General features: G+C 38.2%; 1 protein-coding gene across 2 annotated transcripts in view; it reads right to left on the minus strand.

Moving 5' to 3' along the window:
* Positions 1–8,930: 8,930 nt before the first annotated feature.
* kcnq1.2 (potassium voltage-gated channel, KQT-like subfamily, member 1.2) overlaps positions 8,931–15,568 on the minus strand; it is a 186,458-nt gene continuing 179,820 nt past the window's right edge. For both annotated transcript variants that reach the window (XM_048158070.1, XM_048158071.1), the window contains one exon: positions 8,931–10,186. In XM_048158070.1, the coding sequence (XP_048014027.1) occupies positions 10,034–10,186 (153 nt within the window). In that variant the 3' untranslated portion in view covers positions 8,931–10,033. The remainder of the gene's footprint in view (positions 10,187–15,568) is intronic.

Below are 15,568 nucleotides of genomic sequence, written 5' to 3' on the forward strand. Positions count from 1 at the left end.
GTTACGATTAATTGCTGAAGCTTTTTTCATGGTGTACGGTATTATCACGATATTGAAATAAGTTGCAAAAAAAAAAAAAGTGTTGTCATAGTATAACAGGTTTAAGAACTCTTTTTGTAATAACAAAAAGAACTCTGAATGTTTAAATACATTACTACAATACACCAAAAATATATAAAGTAACATTTTCTAACAGATTAAAGTGTAAAAGAATTTGGCTATAAAGAACAACAGGAAACACTTTACAATAAGGTCTCATTATTTAATGCATTAACTAAGATTGAGCATTTGTTACAGAAAGTATTATTTTTTGTTAATGTTAGTTATGAAATACAACTGATCATTGTTAGTTTTATCTCAGGTCCATTAAGGTCCATCAAGTTATTTTGATTTTAGTAATGTTATTAACAGTAACTAAGAAATTAACATTAACTAAGAATAATTGCTTTATAAGTATTTTTCATTGTCATTTTGGTAATAATGAATTAACATGTTAACTAATGAAGCCATATGACTTTAAGTTTTACTGAACAATAACAAATAATCAGAACATTTCTAATCATTAGGGCATGTTGAAGTCCAGATTAAAATATAAAAATGTTTAAGTTTGAAAATAAATAGCCTATTAAGTCTTGAAGTATTAAGTATTTGGTGCTGTGATGAACAATATTGAGATTACAAAAAAAAAAAAAGAATGGCTGTTTGAAGCATTTTAAAAATGTCACTAGCGCAGTTGCTTGTTTGTGGGGTTTCCGGGGTAACCGCTGCATTTCTGCTGTTCCATCAGTGCCCTCTGCTATCAGAGAGTGAACGCTTACATGCTTCTCATGCAAGTTGGGTTTGTTTACATGATGCATGTTATGCATTTTATACGGTTGATGGGGAAAGTATTCTTAATGTACGGAAGAGGATTAGGGCCAAGCAATAATAAAAAAATAAAACCATCTCGAGATTGAAGTTGTTAAATTTAGAGAAAAAGGTTGAGATAAAATGTTGAGAATAAACATTAAATTACGAGAAAAAACTCGTTAAATTTCAAGAAAAAAGTCAATATAAAATGTTGAGAATAAAGTCATTAAATTACGAGAAAAAAGTCGTTAAATTACAAGAACAAATTCATTAAATTATGAGAAAAATGTCGTTAAATTTCGAGAAAAAAGTTGAGATAAAATGTTGAGAATAAACTCATTAAATTATGAGAATAAACTCATTAAATTACGAGAAAAAAGTCGTTAAATTATGAGAACAAATTCGTAATTTAACGAATTTGTTCTCGTAATTTAATGACTTTTTTCTCATAATTTAATGAGTTTATTCTCAACATTTTATCTCGATTTTTTTCTCGAAATGTAACGACATTTTTCTCATAATTTAATGACTTTATTCTCAACATTTTATCTCAACCTTTTTCTCGAAATGTAACGAGTTTTTTTCTTGTAATTTAATGAGTTTATTCTCAACATTTTATTTCAACTTTTTTCTCGAAATTTAACAACATTTTTCTCATAATTTAATGAATTTGTTCTCGTAATTTAATGACTTTTTTCTCGTAATTTGACTTTATTCTCAGCATTTTATCTCGACTTTTTTCTCGAAATTTAACGAGTTTTTTTCTCGTAATTTAATGACTTTATTCTCAACATTTTATTTAGACTTTTTTCTTGAAATTTAACGACATTTTTCTCATAATTTAATGAATTTGTTCTCGTTATTTAATGACTTTTTTCTCGTAATTTATTGACTTTTTTCTCGTAATTTATTGACTTTATTCTCAGCATTTTATTTCGACTTTTTTCTCGAAATTTAACGAGTTTTTTCTTGTAATTTAATGACTTTATTCTCAGCATTTTATCTCGACTTTTTTCTCGAAATTTAACGAGTTTTTTTCTCGTAATTTAATGACTTTATTCTCAGCATTTTATCTCGACTTTTTTCTCGAAATTTAACGAGTTTTTTCTCGTAATTTAATGACTTTATTCTCAACATTTTATCTCAACCTTTTTCTCTAAATTTAACGAGTTTTTTTCTTGTAATTTAATGAGTTTATTCTCAACATTTTATTTCGACTTTTTTCTTGAAATTTAACGTCATTTTTCTCATAATTTAATGAATTTGTTCTCGTAATTTAATGACTTTTTTCTCGTAATTTATTGACTTTTTTCTCGTAATTTATTGACTTTATTCTCAGCATTTTATCTCGACTTTTTTCTCGAAATTTAACGAGTTTTTTTCTCGTAATTTAATGACTTTATTCTCCATTTTTTAGACTTTTTTCTCGAAATTTAACGAGTTTTTTTCTTTAATTTAATGACTTTATTCTCAGCATTTATCTCAACTTTTTTCTCGAAATTTAACTTTTTTTTCGTAATTTAATGACTTTATTCTCAACATTTTATTTACCTTTTTCTCGAAATTTAACGAGTTTTTTTCTTGTAATTTAATGAGTTTATTCTCAAATTTAATTTTTTCTCGTAACGACATTTTTCTCATAATTTAATGAATTTGTTCTCGTAATTTAATGACTTTATTCTCAGCATTTTATCTCGACTTTTTTCTCGAAATTTAACGAGTTTTTTTCTTGTAATTTAATGACTTTATTCTCAGCATTTATTGACTTTTTTTCGAGTTTTTTTTCTTGTAATTTAATGACTTATTCTCACATTTTATCTAACCTTTTTTTATTAACGAGTTTTTTCTTGTAATTTAATGAGTTTATTCTCAGCATTTTATCTCGACTTTTTTCTCGAAATTTAACGAGTTTTTTTTCTCGTAATTTAATGACTTTATTCTCAACATTTTATTTAGACTTTTTTCTTGAAATTTAACGACATTTTTCTCATAATTTAATGAATTTGTTCTCGTTATTTAATGACTTTTTTCTCGTAATTTATTGACTTTTTTCTCGTAATTTATTGACTTTATTCTCAGCATTTTATTTCGACTTTTTTCTCGAAATTTAACGAGTTTTTTCTTGTAATTTAATGACTTTATTCTCAGCATTTTATCTCGACTTTTTTCTCGAAATTTAACGAGTTTTTTTCTCGTAATTTAATGACTTTATTCTCAGCATTTTATCTCGACTTTTTTCTCGAAATTTAACGAGTTTTTTCTCGTAATTTAATGACTTTATTCTCAACATTTTATCTCAACCTTTTTCTCTAAATTTAACGAGTTTTTTTCTTGTAATTTAATGAGTTTATTCTCAACATTTTATTTCGACTTTTTTCTTGAAATTTAACGTCATTTTTCTCATAATTTAATGAATTTGTTCTCGTAATTTAATGACTTTTTTCTCGTAATTTATTGACTTTTTTCTCGTAATTTATTGACTTTATTCTCAGCATTTTATCTCGACTTTTTTCTCGAAATTTAACGAGTTTTTCTCTTGTAATTTAATGACTTTATTCTCAGCATTTTATCTCGACTTTTTTCTCGAAATTTAACGAGTTTTTTTCTTGTAATTTAATGACTTTATTCTCAACATTTTATCTTAACCTTTTTCTCGAAATTTAAGGAGTTTTTTTCTTGTAATTTAATGAGTTTATTCTCAACATTTTATTTCAACTTTTTTCTCGAAATTTAACGACATTTTTCTCATAACTTAATGAATTTGTTCTCAAAATTTAACGAGTTTTTTTCTCGTAATTTAATGACTTTATTCTCAACATTTTATCTTAACCTTTTTCTCTAAATTTAACGAGTTTTTTTCTTGTAATTTAATGAGTTTATTCTCAGCATTTTATCTCGACTTTTTTCTCGAAATTTAACAACTTTAATCTCGAGATGGTTTTATTTTTTGATTATTGCTTGGCCCTAATCCTCTTCCGTATTAATGCATTATAAAAATTTTAAAAAATTATTATTTAAGGTATTTTGAAGCCACATGTCTAATATGTATATACCCATGACTTTCCACAATAAAAAAGTCATGAATAGCATATTTGACCTCAGCAGCTCTGATCTGTGATGTGTTTAGGACTTTTGTCATGTCCTTCAAAGGATGATGATCGACCTTCTCATCAAGATTTAAAGAGCTTTAAGCAGCAGCTGCGACATGATGCACGTTCAGGTTTGTGTGTGTACTTTCTGTCTGCCAGTTGTGTGTGTGTGTGTCCAGTCGTCCACGAGCATGACGTGGCCTGTACTCGTGTGCTGGTACAGTCGACAGCAGCTGTCTACCCTCGTTTCTCTCATTCTCCTCAGGACGGCCAAACCGACCCGGGCCGCACCACTGAAGTGTTTCCAGCGCAAAGGCCTGGAATCCTCCTCGCGTCTGGACGAAAAGTCCACAGCAATGTGACCCAGTTCACCACACACTCGAGTCCAGACGTTTGCTCAATAACAACATGATGTGTTTCGATTCACATTCCCGCAGCTGCACAGCAGGCTGGCATGAAGACGGGCACGATCACAGACCGACAGTCGCTTGGAAGTGAATTTGGCTAGTCGCCGCTGCGACGGTATTTTAGGCCACATTACTAATGCAGAAAAACATATGCAAACTTTAATATGCACACACAAAAAAAGTGATAATAGAAATGTAAATGGAATTTGTAGTTATAAAACAAATAAAAAATCAAATGCAATAAATGGCTGTAATTTACTCTGAACTTCTCTTGGGGAGGGTAACGATAGTAGCCAGTATCAGTCACATGACTTTTTTGACGCATATCTAGAATTTTTTTACCAAATAAAACATTTCTCAACCTGAAATTTAGGCCTATTTATTTGCATCTTTGTGTTTCCATCCAGCATATTTTATACAATATACCAAAAATGTGCAAAAAAATTACATTTCATAAAACATTTTCAGCAAAAACACAACTTGTTAACTTTAGCTCTGATTTTCACACAAAGCTATTGTACAGATTTATGACGTGGAATAGCACAACAATATTTTAATAATTAGAAGTAAAAAAGTATATACTGTATATTTATTGTATTTCATTAGAATATATATATAAGCTTTACGAATCTTGTTTCGAATCAGTGGTTCGGAGCGCCAAAGTCACGTGATTTCAGTAAACGAGGCTTCGTTATATCATATGTGTTTCGAAATTTCAATAGTTCGCGTAACTTTGGCAGTTTGATACATGCTCCGAATCACTGATTCGAAACAAAAGATTCGTAAAGCTCCGAAGCTTCATGAAGGAGTGTTTTGAAATCGTCCATCACTAGATATTGTTGAATAAAGTCGTTATTTTGGCGCACAAAAAGTATTCTCGTCACTTCATAACATTAAGGTTGAACCACTGTAGTCACATGAACTGTTTTAAATATGTCTTTAGCAGCTTTCTGGGCATCTGAAAGTGTAAATTATCTTGCTGTCAATTAAGTCCTCACTCAGCCATTTCATGGATTTCATCAAAAATATCTTAATTTGTGTTCTGAAGATGAACGAAGGTCTTACGAGTGTGGAACGACATGAGGGTGAGTGATTAATGACAGAATTTTCATTTTTAGGTGAACTAACCCTTTAAGAAATGAAAAGATACATACTCCATCAATTATGGTTAGAAGAACTGTTGCCATAACATGCTAGAAACATGCAGATTACTGCAATAATGATCCAATCATGCAAGAAAGAGACATATCAGGCCTGGATCCGTCCCAGCGCTCCCAGACAGCGGCAGGCATGAGGGTGGACGGTTGGACGGGTCACTGCTGCCCCTCCGTCGAACACAACAACAGCCGCCGGTGCAACTGTTTTCTGCTCAGCTATTTCTAGAATACAAGAGGCGCAGCTGCCCGCGTCCCCCGCCTCACACCTGTTCATACCAATATCTGCTTTCATAGGGCACCACTGCTCCTCCACGGGGCCACAGGTGGCCCCCCAGTAATGGGCACACGGCTCGGGCTTGTCATCGGGTCAAACAGGCCCCATTATGGAGGAGGTGGCTGGATATTTGGCTAGCATTTACAGCCAACTTCTGTTTTAGCAATCAGCCTGGAAAACCTGGAAAACCTGGAAAACCAGACCTGGTTTATAATAGTCTAGCTTCTAAAACTTAGATGATGATGCTAGTTTGACCAAATTGGCTTTAGAGGATTTGGTTGACCAAAGAAGCTTTAAAGGGGTCATGAACTGCGTTGTTTTATAAAGTTTCCTAGGGTGCACTTATAATGTTAGTATGCTTTCTACATCAAAAAATGTCATAATTTAGAAATAAAAGGCATTTTTGCTTCCCTGATTTTATCCCTCTTATTTGAACGCTCTGTTTTAAGGGGCGTGTCTGCTGTAAGACTTGTTGTGATTGGCTGACATCTTTGCATATGAAATAGCTAAGTATTACTCTTTCGAAAACGTATAGACCATTTTTACTATTACAGCTCTCAAGGTTAACTAATCATGAAAAGTGTTGATTATAGCATTACATTGATCTATGGCATTATATTTATATCGTGGCATGAAAGGTTGCAGTGATGAACATTGTAGTCGATCACAGACATGTTGTTGAGCTCATGAAAGCAGTGATCTCGTCATTGCAACTCAATTTCTGCACACCAACGAATGCTTTCATCATAACTAACAGTGCAAACTCCTTGTAAGTAAGAGAATCGTTGAATAAAACGGGAGTTTTGGCGCTGTTTGATTGACAGCTCCAGCGATTGTAAAGGAAGCGTTCTTTGTTCGCTTTCTATATATTATTTAATCACCATTTAAGTAGCAGATTATTTTCATCCTACTAAGCGAAACAACGTGAAGTTGATCGTTTAGTCACTGGTTTGATTTTCTTACACAGACAAAGATCATCTGACTGTACATGAATCATTAATATCAGATCAGGCATCAGAATGAACACAGTTACTGACATGTTGTTGCATTACTGTCGAGTCCATATTGTAAACGTCCGTGCGATTGATTTACCAAAGAATCCACAGTGAAATGTACCGAATACAAATAAAGCTCAACTGAGACATTCACATTGCTGAAAATAAATAACCATATTCCTGCATTAGGATCCTTTGAAAGATAATGTTATTTTAGTCCTGTATCGCTCTTCTCTCACTAACACGTCAGTGGGCGGGGCTAACGATGCAATGATGAAGTAGGCGTTGATTTAATCTGCGGAGTTTCACCTATCTATAGACACATTATGGGACGAGTCGTTCGCTGGGTCTGGTGTCAATAAAAGCTTTTATTGGACTGACAAAGAAGTTTTCAGTTCTGAAACGTACAGGATATTCTTATAGTACGATGAACTCTTATATATCAAAAGCTCAAGGAAAAGTTGATTTCTCAATTCATGATCCCTTTAAGATGCCTGAGAGAGAGATTGAAATTTGAGTATGCGGACCAGTATCTAAAACTTAACATCTGTATATATATATATATATATATATATACATATATATATATATATATTTATATAAATAAAATTGACCCATTTTTTCGTCCTCGAGTTTGACCATATTCTGACATGAGCGTCATAAAAGCCTGAAATATCAAAGTATTTGGTCTAAATGTTTAACAAACTGATTTTTCAGACTCGTTTCATATGTCAGGCTTTACAGGGTTAAGAGATAAAGAAGGAAATATGAGTATGTTTTCAGCCTTGAAAGATTTTAAGCAAGCAGAACCGAAGTGAGAAACGGCATTAAAGAGAATCAATCATCACCTGAGTCCATGTGCTTCGTGAGGATCTGCTCTGGTACGTCACAGGAGCAGTGAACCTCGCAGTCACAGATGTGAGTTTGCATCCCTAATGCTTTTCCAAGAGGCCGATCTCCGAGGATAGTGGATGATCGAGCGCTCCGACATCAAACAACCTTTTGAAAGCACAGAGACTGTGTACATGAAAGGCCGACAGTGTCTCTCTTGTACACAGCTGGGCCTGTAGACGACTCCACTTCTCTTTCAAGGTCCCGGCAGTGAGCTAAAACAGCGGCAACGAGACAAAAGCAGACGTATGGATCTTCAGAGCCTCAAAGCACGACCCATATTCAGCTCTCAGTCGCATATTTCAGGCTTTAACCGAGCAGAAATTCAAGACTTGAATGTAGGTGCGCAGAATGCGTGGTTTGCTAAAGAGAAATAAGCCGAAGGAAACATGTCATTTTCAATTTCTCCAGCTCGTTTGACCACGTTTGAGGCTCCAAACTTTAATCATTCACACATGACGTGTGACTCAAAGCGTGACAGGTACTCTCACATGCAATGCATGCACGTCAAAACGCAACATGATACATAATTAAATGCATGTTTTATTTACACCACAGTTTATCATTCCATCAGAACATGAATCCAAACCTTCAGCACTACATGGATATAAATATAAGGCATTACTACAATATTTACATTGCTTTTTGTTTTATAAAACTGTACAGAGTCGTGTCAGCAGCAGGCCATGTCATAAAACAAGCCAGGAAATTCCCTCTTCTTCAGGTTTTCAGCTCCCGTTGTGCAGAACAATTAAGGGTAATGGTTAAAATATATTTTTTAAATATTAAAAAAAAACAATAAATAGACACCTGTGACTGCATATTATGCATTAGTATATTTAATATTAGGTGCTATTTTGAATTTATTATTATTAATAATTAATAATGATTGCATTAAATATGTAAAATGTTTTATATAATTTATAAAATATTAAATGTATTATGTTGATGTTTACACTACTGTTCAAAAGTATGGGGTCAGTAAGATTTTTTAAAATATAAATTAATATTTTTATTCAGAAAGAAGACATTAAATTGATCAAAAGTGACATATAATGTTACAAAAGATAAATGCAATTCATCAAACAATGATGAAAAAAATGTGAAGCTGTTTTCATTTTGTTAATAATAAGAAATGTTGGCATATTAGAATGATTTCTGAAGGATCATGCACTGAAACTGATGCTGAAAATTCAGCTTTGATCACAGGAATAAATTATATTTTACAATATATTCAAACAGAAAACAGTTCTTTTAAATTGTAAAAATATTTCACAATTTTACTGTTTACACTGTAATTTTTATTCAGCCTTGATGAGCAGAAGAGACTTCTTTCAAAAATATTAAAAAACCTTACCGACCTCCAAACTTTTATTATGTATTAGATGTTTAATTTTTAAATGTAATAATTTTCATTCCACTTATTATTATAATCAATGAATGTTTAAACTATTTATTGAGCATATTTTCATATTGCTGTTTCATAAAAGCAATAAACCACTTGCAGCTGTCAGATACCGTGATTTTACCGTGGTTTTAGACATAAGAACGCTTACATCACTGTCATATTGTGGCTTTTTGCTTTATGAAAAGAAAAAAAAATTAGTGTTAATTCTGTGAAAGGCAAATGGCCAACAGATGAACATGTCTGCAGAAAAGATCCAGGATGAAGGTATTTTCCTCAATACGGCTTTGCGGTTACTGGAAAAAAACAGTGAAACGTGTTTTTCATCTCATTAATTGCATTTTCCGTCAACTCGCCTCGCCTTTCAACGTTTAATTATCTTGGAAGAGAAAAATAATCATTCGATCAAACAAACGCATCTAAAAGGTGCTTCATGGGGAACAAAACGCTATTATGGCATGGTTTGAGTTCTGACTGATCTGCTGTTGGGAATCTTGGCTCTCCTCTCAACGTCAACAGCCTTGAATAGCCTCCTTTCTCAGAGCGCTATTAAACTTCATTAGAATCTATCATGGGTGTTTTGCTATTTTGATAAGCCCTACCACAGCCATACATCAACGGCAGCTTTCATTCCCGAAGCACGTTCACGGTCTTAGTTTGGAAATGTTATTTATGATTTCAGCCTTTGTTTTGTTCACGAGAACCATTCCTGCTTGACCTAAACAGGTCCGAACGACACCCTTGGTGAGAGCGCTGACCATAAAACCAATCAAGTAATGCATCCTAATGATGACAAACGGACAGTTTAGCTTGGATTAGGAGATTCTGAGGATCCCCATAAAACTACTTTGCCCACTTGGCAACTCAGATGATGTTCAGTTTGTAGTCAGAAACTGGAAACACCAAGTTCTTCCTCTCGGACCCCGTTTCCCACGATGCATAGCGTTAGTTCTCTATGCGAGCGTGTCATTGGCTCTCGTCCATGCTGACGCCCAGCCGCTTCATGACGGTGACGCGGGAGCTGTACTGGTTGGGTTTCTGCAGCAGCTCTGGTTTGGGCTGGAAATGCTCCATTAGGATCTTCAGGATGTTCTCCACCTTCACGTCCATCTGAAGCACCTACAAAACACAGACAGGTATTAATCCAGATACAAAACGCTTTCCATTCACACTAGCATTTTCTTAAAGTTTCTCATCCACACTAAGACATCGGAAAACGCTACAATCGCTATGCATGCGTAAAACGTAATGAGTGGACACGCCCCCTACTGCTGATTGGTTAACTCTCTCTCCTCCCCCATCATGAGTGGACACGCCCCCTACAGTTGATTGGCTCACTCTCTTTCCTCCCCATCATGAGTGGACACACCCCCTACTGCTGATCTCTCTCCTCCCTATCATGAGTGGACACGCCCCCTACAGTTGATTGGCTCACTCTCTTTCCCCCTCATCATGAGTGGACACACCCCCTACTGTTGATTGGTTAACTCTCTCTCCTCCCCATCAATGAGTGGACACGCCCCCTACAGCTGATTGACTCATTCTCTCCTCCCCATCATGAGTGGACACGCCCCCTACAGCTGACTGGTTAACTCTCTTTCTTCCCCAGTATGCGTGGACATGCCCCCTACAGTTGATTGGCTCACTCTCTTTCCCCCCCATCATGAGTGGACACACCCCCTACTGTTGATTGGTTAACTCTCTCTTCTCCCCATCATGAGTGGACATGCCCCCTACAGTTGATTGGCTCACTCTCTATCCTCCTCCCATCATGAGTGGACACGCCCCCTACAGCTGATTGGTTAACTCTCTTTCTTCCCCAGTATGCGTGGACATGCCCCCTACAGTTGATTGGCTCACTCTCTTTCCCCCCCATCATGAGTGGACACACCCCCTACTGTTGATTGGTTAACTCTCTCTTCTCCCCATCATGAGTGGACATGCCCCCTACAGTTGATTGGCTCACTCTCTTTCCCCCCCCCATCATGAGTGGACACGCCCCCTACAGTTGATTGGCTCACTCTCTATCCTCCTCCCATCATGAGTGGACATGCCCCCTACAGCTGATTGACTCATTCTCTCCTCCCCATCATAAGTGGACACGCCCCCTACAGCTGACTGGTTAACTCTCTTTCTTCCCCAGTATGCGTGGACATGCCCCCTACAGTTGATTGGCTCACTCTCTTTCCCCCCCATCATGAGTGGACACACCCCCTACTGTTGATTGGTTAACTCTCTCTTCTCCCCATCATGAGTGGACACGCCCCCTACAGTTGATTGGCTCACTCTCTATCCTCCTCCCATCATGAGTGGACACGCCCCCTACCGTTGATTGGCTCACTCTCTTCCCCCCCCATCATGAGTGGACACGCCCCCTACAGTTGATTGGCTCACTCTCTCCTCCCCATCATAAGTGGACACGCCCCCTACAGCTGATTGGCTAACTCTCTTTCTTCCCCAGTATGCGTGGACACGCCCCTACTGCTGATTGGTTAACTCTCTCTCCTCCCCATCATGAGTGGACATGCCCCCTACAGTTGATTGGCTCACTCTCTCCTCCCCATCATGAGTGGACACGCCCCCTACAGTTGATTGGCTCACTCTCTATCCTCCTCCCTATCATGAGTGGACACGCCCCCTACAGTTGATTGGCTCACTCTCTTCCCCCCCCCCCATCATGAGTGGACACACCTCCTACTGTTGATTGGTTAACTCTCTCTCCTCCCCATCAATGAGTGGACACGCCCCCTACAGCTGATTGACTCATTCTCTCCTCCCCATCATAAGTGGACGCCCCCTACAGATGATTGGCTAACTCTCTTTCTTCCCCAGTCTGCGTGGACACGCCCCTACTGCTGATTGGTTAACTCTCTCTCCTCCCCATCATGAGTGGACATGCCCCCTACAGTTGATTGGCTCATTCTCTCCTCCCCATCATGAGTGGACACGCCCCCTACAGTTGATTGGCTCACTCTCTATCCTCCTCCCATCATGAGTGGACACGCCCCCTACTGCTGATTGGCCCACTTTCTCTCCTCCCCATCATGAGTGGACATGCCCCCTACAGTTGATTGGCTCATTCTCTTCTCCCCATCATGAGTGGACACGCCCCCTACAGTTGATTGGCTCACTCTCTATCCTCCTCCCATCATGAGTGGACACACCCCCTACTGCTGATTGGCCCACTCTCTCTCCTCCCCATCATGAGTGGACACGCCCCCTACTGCTGATTGGCCCACTCTCTCTCCTCCCCATCATGAATGGACACGCCCACTACTGCTGATTGGCTCACTCTCTCCCCTCCCCCATCATGAGTGTACATGCCCCCACTGCTGATTGGTTCACTCCTCCCCCATGAGTGGACACGCCCTCTACTGCTGATTGGCTCACTCTCTCCCCTCCCCCATCATGACTGGACACGCCCCTACTGCTGATTGGCCCACTTTCTCTCCTCCCCATCATGAGTGGACACGCCCCTACTGCTGATTGGCTCACTCTCTCCCCTCCTCCATCATGAATGGACACGCCCCCTACTGCTGATTGGCTCACTCTCTCCCCTCCCCCATCATGAGTGTACATGCCCCCACTGCTGATTGGTTCACTCCTCCCCCATGAGTGGACACGCCCTCTACTGCTGATTGGCTCACTCTCTCCCCTCCCCCATCATGACTGGACATGCCCCTACTGCTGATTGGCCCACTTTCTCTCCTCCCCATCATGAGTGGACACGCCCCTATTGCTGATTGGCTCACTCTCTCCCCTCCCCCATCATGAATAGACATGCCCCCTACTGCTGATTGGCTCACTCTCTCCCCTCCCCTATCATGAGTGTACACGCCCCCACTGCTGATTGGTTAACTCCTCCCCCATGAGTGGACACGCCCTCTACTGCTGATTGGCTCACTCTCTCCCCTCCCCCATCATAAATGGACACACCCCCTACTGCTGATTGGCCCACTTTCTCCCCTCCCCCATCATGATTGGACACACCCCTACTGCTGACTGCCTCACTCTCTCTCCTCCCCATCATGAGTGGACACGCCCCCTACTGCTGATTGGCTACAAGTGTGTTGTGCTGCTCGGTCCAATCCACTTTCAACAGTGTTTCTCAGAAATCACTTACTGCACCTTTAACAAGTTTTGTCTACTTTCAAGTTAACATATCTAAATAAAATAAATGAATTAAACCAAATTAATAGGGAACTTAATACATCTTTGCACAATCATTTTATTAGCAAATTATCACTCCACTTACAGATTCATCCAGGTCACACTCAATCGCCATGGCATGTTTGGTCTAAAACACAATTGCCCTTATGTTTTGTCGCAGGACAGCAATTAAATTTTCTGTCATCTTTGCAGGAATGCAATATAAAGATAAGATAACATTTATCTTCAGAAACACTGTGAAAGTAAATAGCACGTAGCAGGCACACACCGGTATAAACATAGACATCTATCAGTACAACATGAATCACATGACTATACAACAAGCGTCATCGTTTTCAAATTCAAATGTGAAAACGCCATTTTTATATTTATTCACTTGCTTTTGAATATTCATTCACTTTGCAGGACAAAAACGCAGTCTCAGTGTGGACTGAAGACCAAAACGTAGAGAAAAAGATGCATTTTCAAATGTATCCGGATTAGACATGGCCTCAGCTGAGAAATAAAGCTGTTTTTCTAGTTCATTTCAGGGTTTAGATTTAGCTTGGCGTGGTTGTGTTGTCCCAATTCTGGGCTACTAACTAAAAGGTTGAAGGTTCAATCCATGCAAGGGGTTAATCCATGAACAATCACCATTGTGCTCCAGCGAGGCACTTAACCTCAGGTTACGACAGACTGTTTAACCCTTAGAGTCTGAAAATCAGGCTAAAATCACTTCATTGTGTGCACAGATTATATTAACAAGACATTATTTTTGAACACTAAAAGCAAGTACTGCATTAAAAGGCATAAAAAAGTCAGTTTTGAACCTTGACACAAGTGAATCTCGTGGTCTTAACTTAAAAACAAAAGAATTAAAATCAAACAATATGATTCAATGGGACATTAGCACAAATGGTCAGAAACAACCTCTCATGCATAAGTGTTTTTCTTTCAGAATGGGTCACTTATTCAGATATACTACTTAAAATACCCAGTTTATGAGCCCTTGCTTGGCATTAACCATCACACACACACACACAGGCTCCGTCAGTAACATGAAACGCCAACACAAGCCATGAGAAGGTCCGAGCTCAACAGTGCGCTTTTTCACAGCGAGTCGACATAAATATATTTTCATAAAGAGAAGGAACATTGACTGCCTGTTAGAGGGGAAATATAAATCTGAACCATAAACATGTCATTGATAATCTACAGCATTATCTGCATTCCCCAGCGACGCGCTCCGCTCAGATTAGGAATTCCTCTGGTCTGTGGAGCCGGAGCACGCTGACCCACGGAGACCCCTGGAAAAACAACCCGAAAACAGCCACAAAAATTGTGCTTGGACTGCAAATTCAGCTCGCAAACTTTAGTGTTTAATAAACTGCTCTGAGAACAGGGTGTGGGTTTGATGTTTTACGTCCAAATCACCAGCAACGAGAGCCAGAATGAACCACAAAGGTGTTTGTTTGTTCCCTTTTCTAATAAAACATTCCAGTTTCTCCTGCAAAAATGACATTTTAAAGCTGGTTAATCACTGCAAACAAATCCTTTCTTAAACAAATGTAGCAATTATCGTATCTACAAATCCTTAAAACAAGATGAATTTACTTGTAAAGCAAGCAACATTTAAAGTCTTGTTAATATCTTGCGATGTCTTGTTTTAAGAATGTTTAGAAAAGAAAAGAAATAACACACCTACTCGAGTTTTGCACCACTAAATAGTAGTAAATAGTTTGCCAACTGGATCTTTTCCTCCGGAAGATTAGATACAAAACACCAGACAGACTTCGCTTCCTTTGAGTTGACTATCTATCATGGTTAAGTCAATAATCATCTCGCCAAAAAGAAGAATTTTATCTTTATGAGCTCTGTGAAAAACAACACGCTCCGTTCATTCATTGAGCCGATAAGAGCTCTGGGATCTGAGCAGCAGTTCGTACTTCAGCTGGTGTGGATGAGCAGCCGTTGATGAAGCGTTGACTTGTTTTGAATCGGCTGACTACACACCGTCTCACAGCGTATCACAGCGTCTCCGCCGCGTCTTCACGTGTCAGATTGAGGCCTGGATTGAAGCCAGACCTTTGGATTGCAAAAATGGCTGAAGAAACTGTTTTTTAGAGATGTTTGGTGTTTATTGTGAGGCAGAATATCCATCCATCCATCAATCATCCATCCATCAACCGTCCATACATCAATCATCAATTGCCCGTCCACCCACCCATCCATCTATTAATATCTGTATGTCCGTCCGTCCATCCATTCATCCATCAACGTTCAGCCATCATCCATCCATCAATCCATCCATCCATCCATCCATCCATCCATCCATCCATCCATCCATCCATC

Source organism: Megalobrama amblycephala, linkage group LG15, assembly GCF_018812025.1.
Source record: "Megalobrama amblycephala isolate DHTTF-2021 linkage group LG15, ASM1881202v1, whole genome shotgun sequence".
Taxonomy (NCBI): domain Eukaryota; kingdom Metazoa; phylum Chordata; class Actinopteri; order Cypriniformes; family Xenocyprididae; genus Megalobrama; species Megalobrama amblycephala.